This window comes from Dromaius novaehollandiae, chromosome 8 (genome assembly GCF_036370855.1).
Source record: "Dromaius novaehollandiae isolate bDroNov1 chromosome 8, bDroNov1.hap1, whole genome shotgun sequence".
Taxonomy (NCBI): Eukaryota; Metazoa; Chordata; class Aves; order Casuariiformes; family Dromaiidae; genus Dromaius; species Dromaius novaehollandiae.
Window position 1 is genome coordinate 22,702,025 of NC_088105.1, and position 27,991 is coordinate 22,730,015.

General features: G+C 35.8%; 2 protein-coding genes across 7 annotated transcripts in view; one reads left to right on the forward strand and one right to left on the reverse strand.

The window, feature by feature from the left end:
* The window catches only part of BCAR3 (BCAR3 adaptor protein, NSP family member), an 81,724-nt gene extending 76,459 nt beyond the window's left edge, over positions 1–5,265 (forward strand). For all 5 annotated transcript variants that reach the window (XM_026116538.2, XM_026116541.2, XM_026116542.2 and 2 more), the window contains 3 exons: positions 2,937–3,048; positions 3,587–3,799; positions 4,628–5,265. In XM_026116538.2, coding sequence (XP_025972323.1) covers positions 2,937–3,048; positions 3,587–3,799; positions 4,628–4,815 — 513 coding nt within the window. In that variant the 3' untranslated portion in view covers positions 4,816–5,265. The remainder of the gene's footprint in view (positions 1–2,936; positions 3,049–3,586; positions 3,800–4,627) is intronic.
* A 622-nt stretch (positions 5,266–5,887) lies between these two features.
* FNBP1L (formin binding protein 1 like) overlaps positions 5,888–27,991 on the reverse strand; it is a 61,725-nt gene continuing 39,621 nt past the window's right edge. The window contains exons 4-15 of one of the 2 annotated variants that reach the window (XM_064515902.1): positions 26,488–26,635; positions 26,024–26,086; positions 24,283–24,387; positions 23,592–23,720; positions 21,311–21,457; positions 20,309–20,512; positions 11,720–11,829; positions 10,963–11,095; positions 10,401–10,495; positions 9,751–9,899; positions 9,189–9,347; positions 5,888–8,117 (exon numbers count right to left, since the gene is read on the reverse strand). In XM_064515902.1, the coding sequence (XP_064371972.1) occupies positions 8,110–8,117; positions 9,189–9,347; positions 9,751–9,899; positions 10,401–10,495; positions 10,963–11,095; positions 11,720–11,829; positions 20,309–20,512; positions 21,311–21,457; positions 23,592–23,720; positions 24,283–24,387; positions 26,024–26,086; positions 26,488–26,635 (1,450 nt within the window). In that variant the 3' untranslated portion in view covers positions 5,888–8,109. Of the gene's footprint in view, positions 9,348–9,750; positions 9,900–10,400; positions 10,496–10,962; positions 11,096–11,719; positions 11,830–20,308; positions 20,513–21,310; positions 21,458–23,591; positions 23,721–24,282; positions 24,388–26,023; positions 26,087–26,487; positions 26,636–27,991 lie in introns of both variants that reach the window. The other variant, XM_064515901.1, reaches the window with a different exon arrangement.

Sequence of the window (27,991 nt, forward strand, 5' to 3'; positions counted from 1 at the left end):
TGTGTTCAGATGATCTTTCAAAATTACCATTTTGTTGAGGAGGAATAACGCTGAACAATCCAGAAAAAAAAAAAAGTACTGAAAAGAAAGAGCATAGTTATTTCTAGTGGGAAGGAGAAGTGCAGGAAGGATGCATGACTTTTGAGACTGAAAGTGTAGAGGAAGTTAAACCTGCTGAAAGTCTACAGGTAGCAATAAAAGGAAAAAAGACCATGAGTTCTATAGTGATCTTCCTACTTCGATGCCCTCTACTGTAAACTGGCAGATTCTTCCACACATACCTGTTGGTGGGGATGGGTAATGTTAATTGTGTAGACATCTGCGGGGGAATGTAGGGAAATTACAGCAGAGAGCAGAGTCTGACAAGTTCTTAGAATACAGTATGACTTTTTTTTTTTTTTTTTTTTTTAATAAAGTAGAAGAAGGGAAGGCTCTTCTAGGTTTAATTCCAAACAGGTAAGAGGCAAACTAGATGGAAATTATCTTGAAATAATAGGAGCAGGAGAAAACAAAAATAAAAAGAGTGAACTTCTAGAAGCCTGACTTCAATATTTGAATCTGACACATTTAAAATCTCAATCATAAGAGAGCAAGAAGATTTGGTAGTTCCTCAGAGAAAAATCTGTGAAGGCCTAAGTGCAAGCTCTCTCAGTTGGAGGAAGGCTAGAAAGTGTAGTGAGAGCCAAACATGGCTAAATCATGAGCTCTTTCTTCCCTGACCTCAAAAACAAGTAGGAAGAGTACAGGAAATAGAAACTACATGAAATTCTTAAGGATTTTGGGGGGGGGGGGGTGGAATGTTACATTTTATCCCTATATATATTTAATATTTTAAAGCTCATGGCACAAAATAGATGCTGCTAATGAGGCACCAATTTAGTAAGAAATCAACTTGTAAGTACTCTACTGAGTAAGACTTAGGAAAGCATTGTCTTTGCTGGCTAAGAGAAAGTTGTCAGGAAATGCCAGTGAGGAAATCAAAGGTTTGGATGCGATATATTTTTTTTTTAACAGCAATTTTCATTAAAAGGTTCAACTGTGTGGGTGACTAACATGGTATGAAGGATTCTCAGCTTAGAATCAGAAAAGAATAGAAAGTAAGTGGATGTTTTCACAAATCATCTGGAAACTTCAGCATTTAAGAATGAGCTGACAGTCTTTCAACTGTTACAAATTACTTTTATGAGTGCATCAAGATTAAATGAGATAGATACAGGGACTTGAGAAAGGAAATGGGAAACTATTAGAAGGGGACTCTGAGGCAGACAAGAACAGCCAGCCTAACTTCAGTTTCCAAAGAAGTTCTGTACCGAACTATCTGTAAAGCCCTGGAAGAGAAGGAACTGTGTAGTAGCTACTGTGTATTTATGGAGATCAAATCCTTCAAGCTGCTTTAACTCAGTTCTACAACTAGCCTTCTGAAGGAAACAGTGATGTCATCTGAGAAAGTAACTGACTGAAATCAAGATACAGCGTTTCCATAAACAAGGGGAAAAAAAATGATCTGGCTGAAACTTACTTTTCTGGGGGTACATAACTAACTTACTTGCATTTTGCTAACCACTTATCATAGTTATCTAAATGGAAGAATGTATCAAATTAGAGCTCTCTGCATCCAAGACTGTTTAATGTTTTCATTATGACCTAGATTGGAGAAGTTATGTGTATAGCTGCTTAAATCTGGATCAGAGATAATAAGAAGTTACTAAATGATACGTGGTAGCAGAAATATAAAAATAGCAACCCTGCTGTACCAACAGTGGATATTTAAATAGGAGTTTTGCCTTTACACATTTGCATGAATCCTTTTGCTCTACCCAGCAATGAAGAGATCTCAATTTGAATACAACACCCAGTTTTGGATACAGGTCAAATGTGGACTAATCAAAGAAAGAAATCAAGCGCGAAGTGATCAGGAATTTAGAAATGGAGAAAAATGAAAAGAGATTGAGTAAATAAGATTATTTCACTTAAAAAAATGGAAAGCTTGAGGAAGTAGCCTTCAAGAACACAGATGCTAATTACAAAAGTAGCAGTGAATGATCTGCATGTCACTAGTGAGTAGGATCAGAATTAGCAAGCTTAAATTGCAAGCAGGAAGACTCAGGTTTTGTGTCATGAAAAACTTTAGGTGGTGAAGCCCTGGCATAAATTGATTGGATTATCTAGGCAGCTGTGGAAGTCTCCATCTCTGGAGACCTTTAGAAAAAGTATACAACTGGCTTGATAATGACGACAGCTATCAGGCTCGATACAGGGATGATTCCTCCTCCTGCCCAAGGAAGGGCCAACTGGATGATTTCTGACTCATCCATATAGATTTTATTATTAGATATTAGTTGAATAAAACTATTTAAGCAAAATTCTCCAGTGAAATGAAAATTCTCTCTCAGAGTATACTTAATCTTTTGGACTAAAAATACTTAGAATTTCGGTTTTCTTTATTCTATAGCACCTACGTATGCAGAGAGAATCTGTTTTACTAGATTGATAATGATGAGACCTGCCAATTAACTTGTTGGTCTTTTCTTGCATGTTCATTGGGGTGGAACCAGGCTTTCAGGTTTGCTCTGAAGGGCTTGACAGAAAGTTTTCCATAATGCAAACTGAGTGCTGCACTAGTTAGTTAGCTGGCAGGAGGAAATTGTGCATGTTTTTGTTTTGAGTGAGCCAGTTCTTTTCTTAAGTTGGGAGCGGTCCTATACTGCAGGGGATCATATCTTGGAAACAGAACATTGTGTTGTAAGATACCAGTGGTAGAAAGGTGGCATTATTTAATAAATTTTGCATCTAATGTTGGACTCAAACCTCTGTAGTAGTCACATCTTATCTAAAGGCAGCATACTACTGAATAATTCAGACTGACTCAAACTTTGTGTTTTCCATGTGAATTGGTGCGGAGTCAAAACGGATATTCCTCTATTTTGTTTGAACAGGTCACTAGGTTAGAACAAACCTGGACCTCTCTAAGACACCATTACACCCAGACTGCCATTATGTATGAAAAACAGCTGAAGCCATTTAGCAAAGCTTTGCATGAAGGACAAGGTGAGTGAACTAGTGGGCATGCGTGACACTGGTTTCTGTCTATCCTTACAACTCTCCTTCATAACTCTCAAGGAGTCTGTGTAGGGAGAAGAGGCAGCTATGTTGATAGCTGTGTATCATATGTTAAAAGTGACTACATGAACTTCTGTAATGCAGTATCACATGAGGGAACAGAAGGAAACATCTGCCAGCCAAACATCATGCACCCATGCAGATTATAACATTCTTTGCTCACCGCACTGTTAGCGCTTTTGATCTCTATGCCACTATCTAGCATTTCAGCAGAGCCTTTTCCTGTAGCAAATACAGTTTGCAACACTGTAAATGATCTTGGCTGCCTCATCACCACTGCAGTGACCCCCAAACTCACTGGAAACTGGTAGGGTTGGTATGATTGAGGTGAGGTGCTAATTTGAAACACGGAAGACAAATATTAGTTTCTGACTTGGAAAGAGAATGCTGCAGTTACAGTACCTTCTTAAATTAGCAGGGTTTTGAATTTCTGACGGAATGGTTGGTTTGTTGCTCTCTATCCCAGAGACCATCGGCGCTCCACAGAACAACATCACAGTGCCACTGCTGATGCCCCTCGTTACCTTGATGGAGCGACAAGCTGTCGTTTTTGAAGGGATGGACCTGTGGGAAAGCACTGACCAAAGCTGTGAAATAATGCTCAAGCACTTGGCCACTGCTCGGCAGATAGCACAGAATGCGGAAATGAACAGGGTGACTGCAGAACAGATGCTGGAAGGTAGGGAGCACTAGCAGGAGAAACTTCTGTGTATTACCAGAATGTGTGGGTTACATTTGAGGAAAGGGCTCTACTTAAGGGACACTAAAAGTCACTGCAAGAAGTTCTCCTCTTTCATAAGAACTGAAATAGCAGCAAACGTCCTGCAGGAAACTCACTCTGGAGGCAACAGCAGTATTGTTTAAAAAGAGAGAGCAGATTATTCATCACAGTTAGTTTTCCAGTAAGCAGTATGACACACCTGTTAAGTCTTGACTTAACATCCTGAATTGTCTTTTTAGCAACTGAATTAAAAGTACAGTAAGGACTGGGGGTAACTTACAGCCTTCTGTACAATTTAACTTTCCTACTCTGACTTTGCAAATAAAACTCTATTTACCATAGTAAGATCCTTTACTGCAGGGCAAGATGCGACACTGAGAGCTTAATCACTTGTAGTCAAAAAGCAAATAACATGTTAAGTACTTGACTATATTTTAAACTTGCAGTGAAAAAGATGACAGTGAAGAAAAAATTAAGTATTTCTGCAGGCTGCATGTATACATCAGTGACAATATTTAATGTCAGGCTATAATGAGGATGCAAGACAATTAGAATTGAGCAAAGGATAGCCTGTCCTAAGGTCCCTGGAGCCATCGAAGTGCTGCTAAGAACACAACACATTGAAAGGGTTTTCACTGTTTTTCTAGGTTTTTAAACCATTATGCAAAATGAACTTAGCATATTAAAGCTAATGTTGTTTGGAAATAATACATTTTAAAAGCCTTTTCTTCTAAGTAAAAAATCCTGCTTAATGGTGATACTGTGGGATTCTTTTTTGCTTATTAGGTTTCCAGCCAGATGAAGAGATGAGTGAGATCTTCAAGACAGAATTTCAAATGCGATTACTCTGGGGCAGCAAAGGAGCACAAGTTAATCAAAATGAAAGATATGAAAAATTCAGCCAGATTTTAACTGCACTTTCCCGAAAACTGGAACCTCCTCCAGTGAAGCAGGTGGAACAATTAAATATCTAAGACTCTGCAAACTAAATGCTAAATTTGAAATAACCATAGCTTTTCTTTTGGCAATTTGATACTGCACAAATCTCTAGCATTTCAGAAGATGTTTAGAACTTCAACTGCACAATGCACACTTGTTTTAAAACTACTGATTACTAAACAAATTATTTATTTACTGTGTCACCAAGTCATTTTATGATCCTTTGAATGATGATTAAGATTATTTCTGTAAGACAGTCTTACAGCTTTCCATATTTTCCCCAGACTTGTAATGTTTTAATAATATCTAGGAGTGTGTGTGTGTGGGGGGGTTATTGGGCATCTTAATGATCATAAAATGAAGCAAATAGTGTAAATAAAGGTATAGATTAAGTATGTGATACTGCAGTTGTATAATATTCCTTAAGTGAATATAAAACATTGTACATAGAATTGTGAATTAAAATATATCTTTATGCAAAACAATTTGCAGACTGTGGTTGCAGAAATGATCCTTTATCTGTGACCACAACTGAAGGCTCAAATTTCACTGGACCTATGACAGTAAAAAACTGATTTTATGTATGTTGGGACAACTGATTTTGTTAGGACAGCATCTGTAGGCTAGAGCTTTGTCTTTGCTGGAGCCTGCATGACAGCTATGCTGCCAGGAATGAATGATAACATGGCAAGAACAAAAAATTCTGATGATTAAAACACTTCCAGATATGAGTAAATGTGGATATATGTATATATTCAACTCACTTCAGTTACTGAGGTGAATCACTTTGATAAGCATTACGTACTTTTTTTCCTTGGGCGAAGCCAAAACATAAGTAATTAGAACTTTTCATAAACATCATGCACACTGATTTCCTATATAGAAAGAAAACTTTTAGTGGCTAATTCCACTTTGTTGCATACAGAAGGAGTGTATGAGCATGTAAATATTTAAGCAACTGTGATTAGAGCTGAATTTGCTCTCCAGGAGGGCAAGGCTAACAACAAAACCAACCGACACCAAAATGGTAGCATCTGTTCCACCAGCTACAGTCATAGGTGTAAGTCTCCCTGCCAGTCTTAACAGAACACAAATGGGGAAGCTAAATTAGACCATGAAAAGATTTCTTTATTCCATGAAAATATTCTCAACAGAGAACACTATTTTTAAACAAAGCATTTAACATTTAAGAAATCAACATGTGCACAAAAAAAGATTAAAAATTACTGGAAAAATGGAAGATTCTTTAAGACAACTCACGTTCAGAATTTTAGAATAAGTGATTTATAACTAGCTGTGCAAGTACAAATTGTTTCTTTCCTATGTTTAATAACCCTCATACACGTTGCACTATCCCTCATGAAAGGAACCTGCCTCCAAAGGAAGCAAATCCTGGTTTCAGAAAAACAAACAGTAGCGTGAAAAGAACATTTAGTCCTTTACCAGAAGAGTTATTACTAACCTGCAAGGCTGTTAGCCAGGCAAACCACAGGCCCTTTAGCAGAAAATACACAGATCACATTTCCTCCTCTTCTCTAACTTTAAAATAAAAAAGCACTAGATTAAAAAACAAAACAACCCCAAAAAACTACACATGTAGTTTTGTCAGTATTGAGTAATGTCACATTATTATTATAAATAACCCTGTATACAATATCCAAAAATCTAAACTTTAGAGTTTAATAGCCCCCAACTGTAATACACTAGGTCAAGCTGTGTAATAGTGGTATACATAAGAAAAGGAATAAACCTCTACGCAAGTCACTCAAATTCAGTTTTACTGGTAGTACAATTTCTAGTAACACTGAAATTAAAAAGAATCCAGCACTGCTGCATCCAAATATTGCTTCAAACCCCCCCCCCCCCCAAAAAAAGAGGATGTTTTGATTATTATTTATTTCTTTCCCCACACAGCAGGCGGCTGGGCTGACAAGCTTTGATTGATACAAGTATCCCTCCCCCCAACCTCTCTAGTCTAATTCTTATTACCCTAATAAATCAGATATGATGTATTTATTAATAGAACCACAAATGGGAGGCAAGACAACATAAGCAATAGGGGCACTGCAGACAACTATATTTACAGGTATAAACATATCCAAATTTCAATTGTTTACAAGTAAAAGTGCACATAGATCATTACGAAGTATCACTCGAATTTCAACGGGTCCATACAATGAAGCATCACCTGGAAACAAACTAGCACTGCAGTAATTAAAACTGGAACTTCATAGTCAAAAACTAAGAGACAAAGTTTCCATAAAAATATTTCTAAAAATATTAAAGTCAAATGAAGAGATACATGTCTCAATGTATAAAATTCATGATGCACCATGTATCCTGTAAAGTAGAGCTCTAGAAAACACCTACCATGGCTACCTCAGCAGCTGCAGCACTGTGGAGAGAGCTGAGACACAAAGCCCTTTGTGGGATACTGTACGTGGTAGTGTTGGCAATCAACAGATTTAGGCACTCTAGTTTAAGGCAGCATTTGAATGGCAAGTGGTTGACTTCTTTGAAAACAGTCATTAGCTTGCAGTGGTGAATCTCTCTGGTGGTGTTCCAGGTTTTCAGTGCTCACATTAGGTTACTGAAGTGCTGAAGATGGACCACAGTTCTGGGAGTTTCTCTGACTGCATTGTAGGCTAGAGCTGAGATGTATTATTTCCCCAAACCAACATAAATACATTATGATCGCATGTCCATTATGTAAAAAAAAAAATTGAATGTAATGGTGGTTGCAGTGGAAAAGTTACAGCAGCATACATGGATACTGGGATGAAACTCTAGTGCTGAAGATATTTAAACAGAATGGTTTGTTACAAAATAAGAGAAGCAATGATGACAATAAAATGTTATGCAGACATGCCTGACTGTCCTAGGCATGCAGGAGGGGGTTAAGGGCGAGCATGGAGGCGGCACAGGCAGACTGACAACTGACATGGTTCTAAATGATTGCCAATTACGAACAGTTGGAAAAGAGCGTAACTGAGATAACCAAAATGTAGCACAATCTAAAGTATAGTTTGTGCCTCTTTGAAAACTAAGGACAATAAGAATAAGCAATTTTAGTAGCAGTTGCCTCTTTACTCTGGTAATGGAGCTCTATTTTGCTGCAGAAATTTAAGAATTTGTAATACATCCTTAACTATGTATGGAAATGCTAAGAATGTTAGTGACTAAATGTATGTCTGCATGCATTCATGCAACTAGCTTTTCCCCTTGCTCACTGGGCCTCCCAGGCTAATAACCTCCCTCCCCCTCCCCCCCCCCAAAGCAGCTGCATGTAACCTCCTTCAAGATCTCGCCCATTTTCTCAGAAACCCGCTTCAGGAACCTGCAGTCCAAGAGGAAAAAGAAAAGAACAAAGTTACTGAAGGCCTTCAGAAAACAGAGAAGCGTGCTCAGTTCTAACAGGCCATTCCCAGTGGCTACACATTAGCCTTGTACTTTATTCCACAAACATTCTTAATAGGAATACCAGACACAGCTTTTAGATTAGCTTTTTTTTTTCCTAGTAATCAAGTAGTGCAATGTAGTTTCCAAACCTTAGTGATGTAATAGTGAGGGAGTTACTGTACATTTTAGATCTTGATTTCAACCCAAACACAATGCAATTCAAATACTCAGCTTACAGGCACAGATTAAGAATTTAAAAACAGTCCCTTTTCAGGAGCAGAGAGAGGTTAAAATTTAATAAGACATGAACATTACATGTGGTCTTTTTTAAGATATCTACGGTTAAAACAGTGAAGTTGCGTCAAATACACAATATTCTAGGTTACAACCACTGGAAGGGAAGGAGAGAGGCAGGTCAGTGGACTTTTTGTCCTTTTTGATTGTAATGCTTCTTCCTGAGTGTTTTTGTTGAGCTTTCACAATCAGAAAACATTTTCCTCTTTAAGAGGCGAAAGCTGCCAAGTATTTGCAAAGGAAGGAAATTAATAATTTTCAGTAACTGAATTCAGTTAGTTATTAGAGAAAAAAGCCTCTGCTTTAAGCATATAGTTTAAGTCAAAAAAGTGGGAACAGTAAGTTTTAGAGGTCTTTTAAGTATTTTTCAGTTCTTTGTAAAACCAACTACTATGTAGAACAAGCAAGAATCCTCATCTTTTTCAGTTTAACGGATGAATCAAATTTAGCACTTCGTAAAGCAGGAACATTAGATCAGTTAAATAAAGCAGAAGACACTGGCCAAAATTACAGACCAACATAAAGTACTTAATTTGATGCTGACATCTCCAAAAAAGAAATATGGCAAGCTCACATGGCGAACAACAGCCCGCTGCTGCCTTCTGATACTCTAATTCTTTCCAGGAACCTGTGCAACTTACTATTTTTCCACTATCTCCCTGGGGAACGCACAGCTGAAAACTGCCAGTTTACTGTTAGATATAGGTTACTGCACCTTTGCTGTTTTTCTCTAGCGTTACATCTATATATGATGTTGGCACATAGCCTTCCTCTCCGTTATGTCTTCGAGCTCTTGTCCACCCGTCTCCTTTGTCCTCCTCAATAATGTACAAAATTTCCCCTTCTTTCATTGCTAGAGTGCCTTCATTATGACCTGGGAAAACAAGAGGCGAAGAAGTCTCAACGTTACGACAGAATTTCAAGTAATCTTTTTCCCAGGACATAGTTTCCAGATTATATATAAACAGGAAATATCCAAAATCTGTGGAAGCAAACATATGGTTAAACAGGCTTGCAGACAAAAACCTGGTCCCATTTGTAAATCTGAGCATTTGCCAATAGCTGTGCTTTCTAATATTTATCTCACAACAGCATAAAAGTATTAGTCTGCCCATGAATTAACTGACTTATAAAATATTTCCACTGATCTTCTAAGCAACTGCTTATAAAGTTAATGTACTCAAAATCATTTTACCTGTCTTCCATGTAACAAAAACCCCATGCCTTTTAGTCAAGTTACCTTTTAGTCAAAGAAGAATGTGTGTTGTTAACCTTACCATCAAAAGGATATATTGCCTTGCAGTGTCCTATAGCTGGTAACGGATCATCATCTTCAAACTCATCATCAAACTCGTTTGGATGTGCATGCTGCTGTGGCGGGCCTCTAACTTCCTGATTTGCATCATCTGTGTAACTCCCTTCAGGGCTGTAAGGCAACAATCGGAACATGAGGACTCGGAAGAGTTCTTAGCTCCACAACTCTGAACACATGTGCATCACAGGATGGGTAGATCACGGATATTGCTCTGGGATTGCCTGTTAGTACTGTATACATTTACTGCTGGAGGTGATTTTCTGAAAAAGTTTTGAGCTGACAGCTTGGGACTGAATTCTCCTAAGAAAATAAACATAAATTTGACATACCTGTATCTACAAAACCTGCAAAACTGGTGAGCATTATGCAATGGAATAAGATAGCTTTAAAACACTCTGCTATTTTATGAGTGGGTGTTTCAATTAGACTCCCAATTTTTTATGTTACCATGACAACATGAGGTAAACCCTAGAATTTGGAACCATTAAGATTTTCCTTTAGAAGGACATAGACTTTCAGAGGATAAGGAACAACCATCATCTACTGTTAACAATCAAAGGGAAGTACTGATTCTAACATAAGATATAAAAGCAGTAGAGACAGAATAGTGACCTCTCTCTGCCCTGTGTTACGAGGTGGTTGATATCACTGCTGTGCCGCCTGTCGCTTCTGGCTGCTACTTTACCTTCAACTTCGGACAGCCAAGCCTTGGAGAGAAAAGACAAATATTGGTGTTAAAGAAAATTTAATTCTAAGACAGCAAATACCATTTTACAAATATAGCACACAGTTTAGTTTTCAGTACACAGCCATATAAAGACTGCATTCACATGTGAAGTTTCATACTTATTTTACACGAAACATGAAACTGTCCCCTAGCCTATACTCCATAATAGAATTATGAATATAACAGAAAAAAAAAAAAATCACATCTTTAATAGATAAAGTGAATTGCAGAGTAAGTGATTAATGAGAAATTCTAATAAGAGTTCGTAGAAATTCTAATAAAAGTTCATATCTTTAGAGGAACATACCTGAAAATAGGGCACCCCATGGAAAATTGAACAATTTCTTAAGTCAAGCATTTTTCTGGCTGCTACATTTGTAATTCATAAGGCAAACTATTGTATTAACATTCATTCACATTTTCCAAGAAATTGTTTTAGATTTTAACCTCATTCTTGTGTATTTCCATCCGAAGACGGTCCATGTTGCTCATGGTCTCAGCTAGTTTTGGTTGCAAACTGCCAGGATCACCCATCTGGGGATTTTTTTCATAAACATCCTTCATTTTGATGAGGGCATCTCTAACAACATACAAAACCCCATGATAGTTATAAAAATTGCATACACCTCTACTGGTTCATTAAAACTAAAAAAATGTTTACACGTATGAGATCCTGACCTATAGTTCGAGGTCCTAGATACTAAGCACAGTCATGAGGAACTACAGCTTCCACACCACTCCTAAATCCTTTTTCGTTCTGTCACCTTAGCATTTTGCTTTCCTTTCTTGCCTCTTGCACAAGCACACAAGGAATCCAGCCGTTGATTCTTCTCTATCCAGCTTCAGTACTGTTTCCCAGTTTGTTACACGCAATTTCCTACGTAATGCTCTTTTTTAATGTAGTAAGTTGCAGCCCTCTTGCTTGACAAACCTACATACACACTGATACTCAGTTACTGCACACTCACTTTTAGAGTCAGTATATCCTATGCAACATTATGATCACAATGTGTATTGTAATGAAGCAGAAGGACGCAATGAAACCCGAATCTACCTACAATAAAGCATAGATTAAAAAATGCTTCATAATAGCCTGAGGTAGCACATTCTCTCCTAACTTTTGAGCACTATTGGCTCAAGCAGAGGACTGTAAAAGACATAGATATAAAGAGAACCACGACAGAACTCCAAAAAATACACTCACTTTTGGTCTGTTTCCTTCTGTAGTTCTCTGTTGAGTTCATCAATTCTCTGCTGCAGTTTCTTGCGTCTTTGCTCTGGAGGCAGGTGGCTGAAGTCTTCTAAAGCAGGGCCCTGCAATTAAACAAGTGATATGTGTATACCTAGACAGTTGAATTGACATATCCACACACAAACAGTGTTCACTGGAAGCAGGATGAGCCTTCTTAACAACTCTACTTGACACACAGATCTATAAAAGACCACAAAGGAATAAATATATGTTTTTGCTGTCAGATCGTAGTCATTCGTTCCAACCCCTTCTCACTTTTTGGGGGGGCAGGGTAGGGGCCACAATTGTGGCTACAGTTAGATGAGGAGATTTGAAGAAGGGTTGTCTATCCATCTGAATATACATCAAAATAATCACAAGAGAAAAAGTATTAATAAAATATTTACAAGTCACTATGGCATAAAGTCATTTTGTCTACGTACTAGCCAGAATATATTTTGAATGACTTCAACTGAGCTAAAAGAGATAAGACTTCAATTCTTTTGTTTCACGGAATCACAGCATAGACCATACAAATTTAGTCTGTCAGGCCAGATCTGGTTATTTGCAACGCAGAAAGATAAAAAGCCCTGAAACATTCTTAGCAAAACATCAATTAATTTTTTTTTAATATGACTACAGTATTCACTTACTAAACCTCAATATTCTGAAAAAGCAGTAAACAGAAAAATCCATACACAACTGAAATTCCCTGTTTTGAGCAAAATTACCTACCAGTCTGGAACAGGATTTTTATTTGCTTTAAATTACTTTATAAATAGAACTTCAGCCAATAAGATACTCTTACTCTCTTCTGTCACAGTTGGCTCAGGTTTTTAAGTAATAATTTGTAGACCAAACAATAATTAGTTTGAAAAACTGAGCCATGAACCTCCCTATTGTATCCACTGCACTTAAAGTAGATTTAGAAAGGACAGATTTAGATTTAGAATTACTGAACAGTAATTCCAGTCAGAATAGAAATCTGAGAAGCAATACATGATTGATTCTTTACCTATGACTATTTCGATACTGTCAAAAGAAAAATGCTATAATTTGGATCTTTATTCCAAATTATCATCATAGTTCTCTTTCAGCTGTTCATCAGTCTTACTATAAAACATATTAAAAGGATCTGAATTAGACTTAGAAAGTTCTCTTACATTTTACCTAGAATGAAAAAAAAAAGTTCAGAGAGTACAGAGAGTGCCTTTATAGCATCAAAATTTTGACCTAATTTGTTACTCTAAATCAAAACTTACTTAGTTCCAAGTAGCCTTTTTTATTGTAATAAAGAATGTTTCAGGGAGGAAAAAAATTGCCATTGTTCAAATACTTTTTTTTTCTTTTTTTTTAAGCTCAAGACCACCTACTGTTACAAGCCCCAAACCTGCAGAGGTTGACATGTTGTTGACGCAAGTGCAAACTTGGGTCAGCATAATAATCAGGACAGAGGGACTTGGGTGTGTAAAGCATGGAAAGAGATTTTTACATATCTTTTTGAGTTTGCTGTGAAAATTCCTCCCCTCAGGTGTCAGACACCCTCAGTACTTTTTAAGAAGGAAATAAGGTATATATCTCAATAACAGAAAGTTACATTATACTTACTAGTTAAGTAAGTTGTTTTAAGCACAAGAACACCCACCCACCCCACCCCTACCATTACAGTAACCCTCCACAGAGGTAAACCGAACTGGACTGCATTTCTTCTGTCAGTAAGAAACTTGACAGAAACTTGACTGTCAGGATTTTGTCAGAAGCAACCACAGGCTCACATGCCTATGGTTTTAATTTTTACAGTTTCCAAGTTTTTAAGTAGCCCCTCTTAAAAATCTTCTTCCCCCTCAACTACTTGGTCCTTTTGCACTCATTAAATCATAATTTCATGACCTTTTTTAGTCACAGCATTCAAAAAAGGAAATCAAGATCTGATGTTTCCAATATAAAGCAGAAGTGGTTCTTTTGGGGGGGGGGGGGAGTGTCATTTCTTGACTTTTACACACTACAAAGAAACAAGAAAAGACAGTAACATCCTGTTTCATCATTCCTCCTTACAGGTCAGTTAAAAACAGAGTATCCTACAGTAAAAATCAGAAGAACAGAGTTCTTACTATGAATTTTACTGATTTACTCTGCAAAACAACAATATTGATCAAGGTGTATTTTTCATCTAATGCAACAGTTTTGTAATATACCTGAACATGAAGGATCATCTCCCCTGCAAATTTTTGGTTAAATTCAAAGGATTGAATTTTACAGCATTCAGTATTTCTTCTTTGCACAAGTTTTGTAATCTTTTCATGCACCTATTTTATACTGCTTTAACAATTTTCCTGACAAAGAGAAATCACTATTTTGTCATGACTAGCTGGTCAACACTAAAATTCCAAAATCGCAGATTTAGTTGAAGCCAGATCACAAGTCTAATTATCTCACATTAAGCACAGACGATTAAAAAGATGACTGTCATGAGGTGGAAAATCTGAAGATGTATTTCAGCACCTGATTTAAAGCAGTTATGATATGGAAACACTTTCAAAAGATTACTTTCATGCTATCTTAGCAGAAGTACAGCAGACAGATCAGCACATGGGCTTACCATCTTCACCGACCACTGCACAGTTCATTTGAAAACAGAAAGAAACGGGAAATTATTCACATGCAACCACCAGTTAAGAAAATGATTAACGCCTAAGAATGTATCTTTAAAATATTAAGAGATTAAAATTGTAATTTTTAAAAAATACATTTTACTATAAGCACAAGAACAGCAAAATACAAGAATCTGAAATGCATTTCTGCATTGAGAATTATTGATTATTTAAAAAATTACAGTAAATGATAATGGGTATTTTAACTTATGAAATTATAACAGTTTCATTAGACTACTTTCAAATTTAAATATTTTGAATAATATGCATAAGATCTTCTATTGTAAGAGAAGAAACAAACACACAGCCAACATTGCACAAAAGAGCAGAATTTGATGACAATGAAAGAAAGACTGGTCAGCCATATGCAAAGAATTAATTATAGCTAACAATCCACTACCATCACTGCTACAAATATAATTTTTAAAACCTATTTATTACATTTATCTCAAAAGAACAACAAAGCACAAAAAAACCCTTCCCTTTCAAGTTTAAAAGTTTATAATTTTATTTTTTAAAAACAGCATATTTTGGTCATTGGTGCTATCCTGAAAATACTTTAGTCTAGATAAAAATAAATGGGTTCAAAGAGTAAAAACTTTCTTCTTAGAGAAAGCAAATAAAACACATGAGATGACAGGTGTCATATCTTGGGTTTAGTAAGTCACAGGATTCTGGAGATCTTCCAGATTTTCAATGACTTTGGATAAGTCCTGCCAGCAAAACACCAAGCAACTAGGAATGAAGCTTCCACTACCATAGCAATGACTTGTGTCTATCACACCATTTATGACCTATAGCAACTGTTACGACTGTTGACTGGGGCACACGCACAGAACTTCCAGCCATAGAAAGGCAAGTACATGATGAAAGAGGAAACCCCTTCACAAATGGTAGCTTGGTAGAAACCTTAATAAAGTCCAAGGACAGAAAATGACTATAAACAATTTTTTTCCCTTTAGAGAGAGTCTTCCAAGAAAATACAGGTGAATCTTACATGTTGTTCACGATATATCCGGTTATGTATCAAATGGCATTGAGCAAAGACCTTTCACAAGCACTAACACTATCTGGAAATGTTAGAATTCAGAAAATAATAATAAAAAAATGTAATAGTATTACTAATAAAAGCAAGGCATAGCTACACTTCAGATTTTTTTTTAAATAACCTATTACTTTTTTGCATGCATTGGTAACTAGAACTAATAGTTTGCTGCTTTATCTGTACAGACAAAGGGGGAAAATCTGATGCATGAAGCACAGAACAAGGGGAGTTTGGTTTGGTGATCTTAACTGTCTTGAGCGAAATTTTGTACAGGACAGGTAAAACAAAACATCCAGTGGGTGCCTTATCTCATGCCAACTCATGGGTAAATCTCAGCAGAAACCAAAGCAAGTTAAAACGCCACTTGATAGTTCTGCATATAAATACCACTTGGGCAAAGTTTTGCAGGGACAAAACTGTGAAAATCACAGGATGATGTACCAGCAGCTAGCATCAAATCAAAATATATTGAAAAGATAAAACTAATCAACAACACACAAAATCTATTAGAATTACAGTATACAGTGAAGTTGAAAAGGCACTTAGTATGTGATAATGTAGTATATGTTAAAATGCTATCGAGGTGCTTCAAAATATTTCAAAAAATCAAAATGTTCACCCTGAAGATTTACAGAGATTAAGTATTTGATATTGTAGGATTTTTGAGTTAAGCTAGATTTGTAGGATACTAATGATCCATGTTAATACTACAGAATACCACTCTATCTTACATTCAACAATATGATCAATGAATTGTAAAAATACGAAATTAAAGGAAAATGTTTTTTTCATTTTCCAATGGCATTCTGTAGCTATCAGGAGACATTCTTTTACTTCAATAAGAAATTCTAGAACTAGTAATGCTACTGGGCTTTGATTTATGAGCCAGGAGCTGATATACTTAGTGATCAACAGAAAGGGGGCATAATCAAGACCTGTATTATTTCAACCATCTACCTCATCCAGATCCTCATTGAGTACTAAAGAAGAAACATTATCTTCATCACCAACGCAAATTATGACAGAAGTGATTTAGAGGGAGAAAATAGAATCTGTCTGCTATAAATACTTAAGATCATCTTAAGTAGATCTCCTAAAAAATGGTGGTGGTAGAAAGGGTAGGTCCCAAAATATCTGGGGGCCTGAAATAACACGCCACCACGTGAGTAAAAGATAAACAGATTTAAAATGTAACTAATTATAACTCAGAATGACAGTGAGGGAGCCTCTAAAACATTACTTTTACTGCAGTATGACATTGTTGTACTTTGATCTCCCCATTTCATCAACAGTAGCCAGCCATTGTTGATGCACAACTGAGACAGCAAGTAGATTCTGTTTTCAAATATCAGAAAGTCATGAATTATATATAATCAAATGCATTTAATTATCCCATTAGGTGGATCAATATATATCATAAAACTTACATAAACAGGACAGCCTATGTTTCACTGATGTAACAGGAAACTGCCAGTATATTTATCACTAGTACTATATATATAATGCTAGGAAACCACTTAACATTTCATTTTTATTGTCTTTTGAACAAATTCTATTTGCAGAATATACCACTATAAATTAGTAAATGAATCGATAAATCTCAGAAAATGGCATTTGGTAAGAATTTATAAATGATTTTATCCAAAAGAACCTTGACCAAACAAGAACAATTTAACTATTAATCATAAAATGAATTAAAATAGTATTTCAAAATCTGCCAACACCATATACTGCAGCATTTGATGTACAAAAGAAAAATGAATTTCTCCCTTCTTAGTTCAATGTCTCATAAACCCACTACTATTATTTCAATTAAAAGTCATCACAAAAAAATCTGACAGATCAGATATCTTTTGTGATGACTATATACCCAATGATAAATTACTGCAGAAATGTGTTACATGATGGTAGGAAAACATTTGTGAATGTGAACAACAATGAAAAAAGGTATCATACATATGCTGAGCACCCTCTTTATAACACCTTTCTTTTGGGCATAAGTATTTGGAACGTTATAAAGAGTTTTTTTTTTATTTTTTAACCTGTTCAAAACATCTGTATAATGTGAAACAAAGTATCCTAAAAGTGACCTTATGGCAGAGTGCTTTAACAGAGTAAGCCTTATAATGAGGGTGAAGAGCATTAGAAAAGCCACATCACAAACACACTGCTCATAGCCCATCATGCATTTCAACTTGTTATCAAACTTACCCCTCTTTTGAGGCTTCTGAAAGAAGGAATTCTGGGCTTCCCTGTTTTTATGTCACTCATGCAATAATGCACTGGTTCAATGGAGAATATGGGATACTGGGACCCATTAGGAGTACTGGATGTGTATAAACTAGTAGGGGTTAGGGGTGGGGACTGTGGCTAATATGGAAATAAAGAAAGCAATAAATAAGCCAAATGTTCAGAGTGATTTTAAAATGAAAATTCTGTCTTACAGAAACAAAATTTCCATCCAACACAGAAACAGTTTGTAACATGTTCCACAAACACATTTACACTAGAACTGTATTGGTTTGAACAGGTTTCTGTCATGAATTAATCTTGAGAGTCACAGGTCGGTGCAGAGAATGAAGGAATATCCAAGAAAGCTTTAGACCCAACTTCTGCAAAATCCTAAAAATATCAAAGCTGCCCGTCTCTTTTCTTAAAGCAGGAAGTTCTGCTTTTTCCAACTTTAGTTACAGTCATTCTGGAAGCCTCTGCACTCCTACTTGCTTTTTCTTCCTACATATCTGTCTTTTTTTCAATGCATCTGGACATGTAAGCTACAAATAGAAACATCAGGTACATCTATGGAGAATGACTAAAATAAAAAGTAGATTCAATTTCAATAGTCAAACTGGACTGTTACAATGGCTGCATGGCTTTCATAATCATAGCCACTAGAACTTCCTCCGCTTGTTTTATATCGCTTCCCTCTTTTTTTCTCATACCCCTGCTGATTTTCCATTTGAATGTTTCTTCTCTACTATTTTTCTGCTGCATGACTAATTCCCCCTCCAAAATAGTTTTCTGTCTTTGATCATATTAAAAATAGGTAAATGGTGCATCTTGAAGTCAAGCCCAGTCAGAGTTTCAGCTAAATCAAGGCCCAAAGGTCACCATGAACACCCCAGCTACAACAAACCAGCATATTTTTATGTTAGCTAATATAAGAATATCCACTTTCTTATCTATCAAGTTTTTTAAATGATATTTGAAGTTAAAAACAGATATATATCATGAGAAGTATTCGGCTCCTGGCTGCTGATTTGTAAAAGGGTTTGTTTTTTCCTCATTTCTCCCAAAGAAGTGAGAAAATGGACATAATCTTCCATTTTCTCTAATACTTAAGGTAGAGATGCATGTATGTATGTACATACATACGTATATCTGTGATTCCATATAGAAAACAGTAAAGGCTGACTATCCAAATGCAACATGCAACGTGAACAAACCGGGGAGAAAAAAGAGTGGAGGGGCGAAAACCCTGTCAGTTCTCTTCAGCAGTCATCATGCTAAGGTATTTCTTGTAATTACAGTAAGTGCCAAGGTCCAGATTGTAAACTGATGTAGATTTTCATAGCTTCACTGTCCACAGAAGGGAGACCAAAATTCTCACAAAGACGTCTTATTTTCAAACTGGTAATGATATTCTCATTTCAGAGCAGGCTGAATCTCACCTATCTCTGCAGCCAAATGCAATAAAATATGCTAATATGTTGCACTGAAACTATAGTTAATAATGATACTGGATGAAAAGTAAATAATCAGTTTTCATTGCTAACACAGAGCTACAATTACATAATACACCAAAGAGGGAATAAAGAATCACATATGTCCTCTCCTTCTGTAGAGAAGATCTGCTTGCTTGGAATACTATCAATGGGAAAATAAATCCTACCACTAAAAAGGCCTAGGAATAGTTTGCTATAATAAATGATTTTAATTTCACCAGGCAGAAGCCTCACTGAAATTTGTGGGCATCATTAAAATGACTCACTGATATGCTTTAACACTAAATAAAGGCCTAACATAAAATTTAAATATATATATTATATATTTAATTATTCATTTATATAGCTAATGTTTGTATTAATAAATTTTTTTGTTGACCCATGAAGGCATCTTGCACAGAGAGTGTCACTTGAAACTAAAATAATTATACAAGAAAGAAGCAATTTCTCTGCTTTAATTTTTTTCTTGAGTATAATTTTTTTAAATCTACTTCATAGTAACATTTCGTCTAGAAGATTTACCTGTATGAAGCTTCAAAAGTTCATTTTACCAATGAGATAATAAAAATCTTAATGTTTTCAGACAAACTTCACAAGCTTGCAAAAGGTGCAAGTATAATAGTCTACATAATACTCCTATATATAAACATCTAAAAAAGGTGACATTTAAAGAGTTTCTTTTTCTTAATATATGAGAGATCTGAAGGCTGCTTGATTCTAAAGCGTAATCCCCCCCAATCTTTTCTGCTTACATTCCATTCCAGATTAATTCTTTTTCTATGGAAGGGCAGAAAGTCTTCACAGCAACTTAGAAATGTTACAGAAATAGGAAGCTATTTTTATTTATTCTGTTTAAAACTATGTAGAATATCAACTAAGTACTGAAAAATTCCAGGACACAAATCAGTAGAAGAAAAATTGCAAAACTTCCCCAATGAGAACTTCCATAAAAGCAAAATTAGCCATTCTTGACTTTTCCTGTAGATACCCAACTCCACTCAAACCTTCAGATCTCCTTGTACATCTTTGAAAAGAAAGTGATGGGCAAGGGGAAAGTTATTTTAAAACAAATAACTGCCACTTTCATGAACTCCAAATCTTCACATTTTAATTTTCTGAATAGTAATTTCATAATTGTTACCTTCGGCTTCTTTCCGAATAGCCACAGCTTTCCTTTAGCCTTGCCCACTGTAGTTTTTGAATCAATTCTCATTCCTTCCTGCTTTGGTGTACTGATCGTTCCATCAGAGATAGTTCTGTAAATATTCTGACTATAATCTTCAAATGGGAAATCTCCAGGAGGTTCAAAACCAGATTTGAAGCAGTCTATCACTAGTTGAGAGTCCTAAACATAGGACATTAAGGAGTTTAAAAACAAGCAAAGACATCCAGATATGAAGAGGGAAATGGAGACTAAATTCTCCCTTTAAGTGCTGAGATGCACAGATGGGAAAATGAGACAGCATGAAATGCACACTTTCAAATACATCAATTTAAGCTAACATCTGTTTTATCTCAGCAGTGTTACCAAGAGTGTAAATCAAAACATATCATGCTATTCAGAACCCAACAAATACTCTCCACAGCTCATCATGGATTTAAAACAGGACACCCTTTAGGGCCAAACTATTACTCTATCTTACAATGCTTCAGGATCAGCACTGAAATTAATTGAAAATAACACCAAGAAACTAGATTTAAAAAGATGTAACAGGGAAGAACCCTTATTAGAAGGAATGAGAAAGAAGTGTGCTCCCCAGGGAAAAGCTGCAATCAAAGAGAATGATACAGAATGATACTTTGTTAACTGAACACCCTTAAATGATTCCATGCTCTATCCTGGAGAAGGTAACAACCATGCTGGTATCTAGAACGTTTCAAGATAACCAAAACAAAGTGTCCAAAATCATACACAGTGAGGAAGTGTCAGTGAACCTGAGATCACGAGAAATCAATGAAATGGAAAGGGAACTGACACCAACATGGAAGTGACCATTTAGGCTAAATATTGCAGTCACAACACCTTTAAGTTACAAAAAGATAAACAGACAGAATAAATCAGTCTCTCCCCTCCTCCCCATTCCAGTTTCAGTATCATTTAACTTGTTCACACACACTTAAAAAGTAGCTCAACTTTACTTACTCTGTGTTCATCAACTGATTTTGCTGCAAGAATCATTCCTTCTAAACATTTAGAGATGATAGGAATAACCTTGCGCTCAGAGTCAGCAAAACCTTTGTAACATTCGCTAAGTTTGATAGTCCTTCTTTCATCCATTTCTTGAAGTTGCTGCAAGCATAAAGTGAAATAAAATAAAGTTTTTATTTACTGATTTTTTTCCTGATCCTGATGAATGCAGTTATGGTGGTCATCACAGTATAGCACAAAATCTCTGTGCTTTCCCATTTGCTTAATTTCCATTTGCTTAATAAAACAGAAGCTAATTATGTTAAAAAATCAAGTCATTTCAGACACAAACTTAAAAGCACAGAACAGTAATCATGAAGAGTCGATACTTTTTGATTACTGAAAATGTTGGAGACTGGACTTTTTTCTTCCCCCTCCTTTTTAAAGGATGAGTATGCTGTCTTCAGCCACATACTTCATTACAAATATTTGTTCCATGCAAAAATGAAAATTATAGTGAAGAAAAATACTGCTAATTTCTACATCTCCTCACTGTTTCCTTTCACTTCCAAATAATTTCTCTCTGGTAATAAGTCTGCAGTCTCATATTCTTTTACTTTGCTTTTATTTTTATGCTTTCCAATAAATACCAGTGATTAACAAAACCAGGAAAGGTTACAAATATTAAAATTATATGCTGGTTAGACATGCTGTCTCATTTGAAATACAAACCATTTCCTTTAGAAGTGTGCAAGAAAAGATTACTATTACACAAGATTTGTAACAAAAATCTACTGGAACACAACTAAAAGAACAAATCAAAGTGAAACACCCTTAAGATAAAGCCCTGGACTTTCCATCTAACTGAAGGTGAAAAAAAGAAAACAAAAAACCCCAATACATATTATCAACTGATTATCAAAATGACATAAGAATTTATATCTTTCCTATACCTACTCTAGGGGAAGCAGATGTCTCAAAGAGTATCTGATTTCATCTACATGAGACAAAGTAATAGCCAATTCATACTAACCTCCTGTACCCCAGTTTTCCCATATAATGTTACCAAACACTTGAAAGAAAATAACAAAAAGTAGCCTCAAGAAGAAGTTGGACAAGCCCTTTCTACTCTTATTAAAGATTTCAGAAAACATGAGTAGTATTTCACAGCGATAACAGATTTTAAACCTAGAGAAATAAAGGCAATAAAACAAATCTCTACTCCAAACTACAAAGATGATCAAACTGTTTCTCCTGGGAGTTGGGTGCAATTCTTCCATTAGTCTGGTAATGGCAGATCTACTGAGAACTGCTTACCAGTTAAAATATTAAAAACCTCTTTAAAAAGGCAGGACAATTTCCTCCTGTGAATCCTGGACCATCAAATAAATAATTGTTTAAAATAGGATCTCCCCTGTGTTTCTGGAAAATATCAAGCATTCCCTACTTGAAACACTTTTAATAAAGTCAACACTCACTTTTCTTCTATTTCCTCACTCTGATTCTCAGAATCAAATTCTACAGTCACAGCGTTCTCCCAAATGCCTGAACATACGTACCACTAGACTTCTGAAGGCTCCCTCTGCTAATGCTCCCCAATTACTTTGCTTTAAACTAGTTTTGCAAAATCTCATTTTTGAAAGCATTTTTTCTTAGCAGATATGCAAAGCACCTTGAGAAATTTCCTTTTCAGATGCAAAGTCTTGACTTACTTTCACTTTTTACCTTTATATTATTTTAGAGATTTCTGCAGACTGCTGGTAATGTGATGATGCTCTAGCTGTCTAGCAACACAGACACAAATGGCCTCATCCAATCAACTGGGGGAAGGGGAGGAGCCCTCTGCCTCCAGATCTACCCATTATGTACCTGTACAGGGGATCCACTACACCACAGTCTCCACTAGCTCTATATTTTCCTTCATCTCTACCAGAGTCAATGCATTTTGAAGAAAACAAATCAAGAGTTAGTGATCAAAACTTATTAGAATAATTATTTTAAACATCTGCTCAGTCAGATTGCTCAAATTTTTATTTTACTGTACTTCTTCAGTATTATTTAAGCAGCCTACAAAATATAAGATTTTCATAGAATGTGCAACAGAATGTTTTCAGTGCAAGTCTAAGCATAATTACTGCAAGCAGTAAAACTCATCTGACAAATGGCAGACTGCATCAGATTATGCTAATTTCCTAAGAAAATTATCTACTAAAATTCTAAAAATAAAGTTTGAAGCTTTAAAATCTATTCCCTCCTCAAAAGAAGACCGGACACAGTTGACTAAGTATTATTTTACCTTATAAATTTGAGGAATGACAATGTAGTAGTGTTTGTGTTGTTCCCCGTTAAAATTCTGTAGTTGTGCAGCATATTCATTTTTGTTTTCATCAGCCATGTGTGTGCGCAGGTTTAACTGTTGCTTAGCCTAGTAGGAAAGTATTAACAGTTCAAACATGTCTTGTGCTTTTCAAAGATACATAGCTTTGTTTAATCTATTTTACCACCAACTATGTAAAAACACTACTCACAATAATCACTGAAGCTGAGACACTTATATTTGAAAAAGAATGTGAGCCTTAATTTATACTGACAGCCTATAGACCTACTGTGCTGTATACAGAGAATGCAATGAATGTTTTAGCTCCCCTAGACAAGTTGCTTAAATACATAACCAAAAAAAGATACACAAGCAACTGAACTAGACTAAATATATACCACAAGATACAAGATACCAGTAAGCCTGCCTGCTGAAGGAAGATAACCCACTCAGTATCATCTTGCGAATAATGAAGCAGCATACTCCCTTTCTGCACTACCTTACATTTTACAGTAACTTCGATTTTGCACATAAGCAGCAAGCATATGTATATAATAAATGATTTTATACACTCAAAGAATACTGTTCCAGTACTGCTGATGATAAAACATGCAAATAAAACATTTTTATAGCTAAGGGAAAGGAAAGAAAGAGATGGCACCACTCTTACCTTCTCAACATCAGCCTTTGTCGCATTAGTGTCATTGTCCAATCTTTCATAGCTTTGCTGTGCCTTCTCTGCCTCTCTGCATTCTCTCTCAAACTTTTTTTTGCTCTACAAGAAACACAGACTTACTGCATCAGCAGCCACTATCCTACTTTGATTTCGTACAGTAACTTTGAATTCTAAACATCAAAGCTTCCATTTAAACAAAGATCTTAAATTCATTAAGTACACTTTTATTTAAGTAAATACACTTCACTAAGTATCTTTATTTAAGTAACACACTGCTCTTTCAGTGGTGTGCAATTAGGTCTCCAAAATTTTCAATGTATTTATTTAAAACCTATCTATTTCCTTAAAGTACCAGCAAGGAAACAATTGTCATTAGGCTATAAAATATCGACTAATCAAAATACAAAATATTCTATTATAAACAACAGCAGTTAATTATAAACAGACAGGTCCACTTTTTAGCCTGACTTCAATAACCTAAAAGAAAGGTAAGAGGAGGAAAATATAAATCTGGACTCATATTAGTAAAGTTTGAAAGTTAACTTCTTCAATGCTCAATTTTAGTTCAACAAATTCAACTAAATTATTTTTAAGATAGCCAGAAAGATTCATCTACATCCTGAGATCTTAGCAGATCCAGCCATTACCATCAGCATTCATATTAACTGGAGTAGCTCTGAGCAGCACAGATGAGAACAGTATTCAGTATTCTGATGTTCAGTGCATCTGGCTGTTGTCAAGACAATCGCTGCAGGAAAGACTGTTGTGGCTCAACAAGTCAGCATCTCCACAGACGAACAGTTAACAGAGACTGTGAGGACTGCTCTTCTGCTTCAGTGCAGAGTCAGGTAATTTAGGTTAAAGCGTCCCTTAAAGGCTGTGTGAATTTACAAGATTGACTTTGCACTCAAATAAATACAATACACAAAACACAACTGACTGAGGTGAACTCTGGGAATTATCTTTCTAGGGGGTGATAGCATCTTGAACTACCACATCTGCTTCTACTGTGATCATCTGACTGTGAATTAAACTCTCTGACATGATGCAACATTCCTTATCTGGGTCTATAGCAACAAAACAGAAATTCATCTCTCCAATTCTGCTTCACAATAATCTAGATCAAAGACACAATAAATTTGAAAGACAGAGAAACAACAGAGTATCAGAATGCATCTGAACACACATGACAAGTTTTATATTTTCCACACCTTTACAAGCATTGCTTCCAAGAAAAGCAGCTTATCATCAGTTCTAGAAAACCTTCCTTTCTGCATTTCTTTGTAAAAATGTAATTCCATCACCTGGAAGGATAATAGTCTATAGTGACATTCTTGAGTAAACCTCATGAAACAAGCCCTCCAAGTCAAGTCTAATACAGTGACTACATTTTTATTTCATCTTCTTGTAAATGAATAGTGACTATTAACTACTCTCTAAGCAAAAAATAGCCTACTGAGAAGCAACCAAAAAAGTCTGTACCCATGTTAAAAACTGGTTCCTCTACACTAGATAGAAGCCAGGGCTTCACTCACACACAGAACAGCTGTTTACAGTGAGGTTTTTTTTTTAAGCAGTGAACTACAAATATATTTGACTGTATTTTGGATATCAGCAAGTCTGATTTGGTCATTCAATAACATATCTAAATATTATTGTTTAGGTAACCAAGATGACAATAGTTCTGTTTACAGACTGCATATTATTAAGTTTGATAGAAAAAAAAAAAACTCACATTATCCATCTGTTTCCAGCACATGTCCAGATATTGTTGAGCTTTTCGCCCTTCCTGAAGATGCTGGAAACATCACAAAGATTAATTTACATATATTTTTAATACTGTTAGCTTTAGCAAGCTTCTGCTCTAATCTACATACATTATGATGTGCTATAGCACCAGGAAGTTATCAGTACTCTTATTTGAAAGCTAATTACTAATCATGCATGTACTACAGATGAAAAATTACACTGGAAAACAAGCAAGCACTCATAAGCACTATCTACCAAGATCTTAATTCTCAGATTTTAATAACTGTAGTAAACCAATACATAAAAATACCAGACTTCCTTTACATATGCATTTGATACACGTACAAAACCTACTTATTGCCAAATTCATGAAGTTGGGCAAAAATATCAATTCTTTCAAAGATATATCCATTTTGATATCCTTTTATCAAATTAAAATATAGAAATTACCATTTTTCTCTCAGTTTTTAGATCATGAGAATATCTCATCAATTCTCCATACACTCTGTGTCCCATTTCTTCTGCAACTACTTCTCGTTGTCCTGCATAGTCATTCAACTCATTAAGGATGTTAAAAAAGGCTATACACGAAGTAAACCTGACAGAAAGCACACACACACAAACACACATATACAAAAAGTGAGGAAGTTTTTTAAAATGGACTTTCTTTTTAAATTAAATCAAGAATACATATGATGGTAAAATCAGATATATTTTACAATAAACCTTATCTCAGTGCTGATCTAATTACAGTAGAAATGCAAGTTGGGAAAGCCTACATTGAGCCTAGCATGTTCAATGTCTCTTCAAATACATTTTATAAGAATATGGATTTTTGTGGATGGAAAAGAAAGAAGAAGAATACTACCTGGAGAGCCCTGTAGTATAGTGGTATCTCCTAAGCTGCCAACTGAGAGGCCTGAGCTTGGGAACGGATACATACGTCCCTAGGCTCGGAGGCTGAACTTGTTGCAGAGATGATGTGCTTGGTGGTCTTGAGGGTGGAACATGCCAATCATACCACTCATATGCATCCCGATGGATGATCTACAGAACAAGTTTGCTATCAGCTCTGGAGACAGCTGCCTGTTTGCCTGCCCACCTCTTGGCTGGAAGTAAGGTGCCACTATGGCTGGCACTAAAAAGGGGGGAAGAGGAGGGGCAAAGGGTAGAAAGTGTGTGTGGAAGGGAAGAAAGAAAAAAAGAAAAAGAAAAAAAAAAAAACAGGCACCATATTAAAATATGCATCTTTCTCTCTTTAACTGTGGAATACTGGCATCTCCATAGGCTTGGCTCTCTGGAATTCAAATGCCATCCTAAAACTAGAAATCCTGTTTCCTGTGGTCCAGGATCTTTGAACAGAGTCAAAAGAGCTAGCAGAAGTCCTAGAGTGGATTCCCAGGCACCCTGTGCACAGCATGTGCTCTGGTGGCAACCTGAGGTCCAGCCCACATGCTTTCATTCATAAGCATTTTATTTATGCCTAAAAAAAAAAGTGTTTTCCTAAATAAATAAAAAATGGCAATGGACATGGACAGCAAAATAAGCACTTCTCTTTGATAAATAATCATGAAGTTGTTTAATGCAAATTGCTCCTTCACAGGTAGGTGTTCAAACTCATTTTGTCTCTGGAATCAAAGCGAGTCAGAAGTTCAAGAGGCCTAAGTTCTTCTAGCCAAAAACGTGACAATTTTGCATACACTCAAGTTCCAGGTCTGCACAGTTACATTCATATTGCAATATAAAAACACTGGAAAAAACCCTAATACACTAAGTAAAAACTAGAACCTAAGCACAAATCATTGCTTTTCTATAAAAAAAATCATACTAGAACATACACAGCATACTAAACATTCAAACTTTTGTCTACTTAAGTTTAATTTGCAACAGCTCGATTAAAGAAAAGTAAACAGATTGTTTATGCTTAAGAAGCATGACAGAACTATAAAAAGCC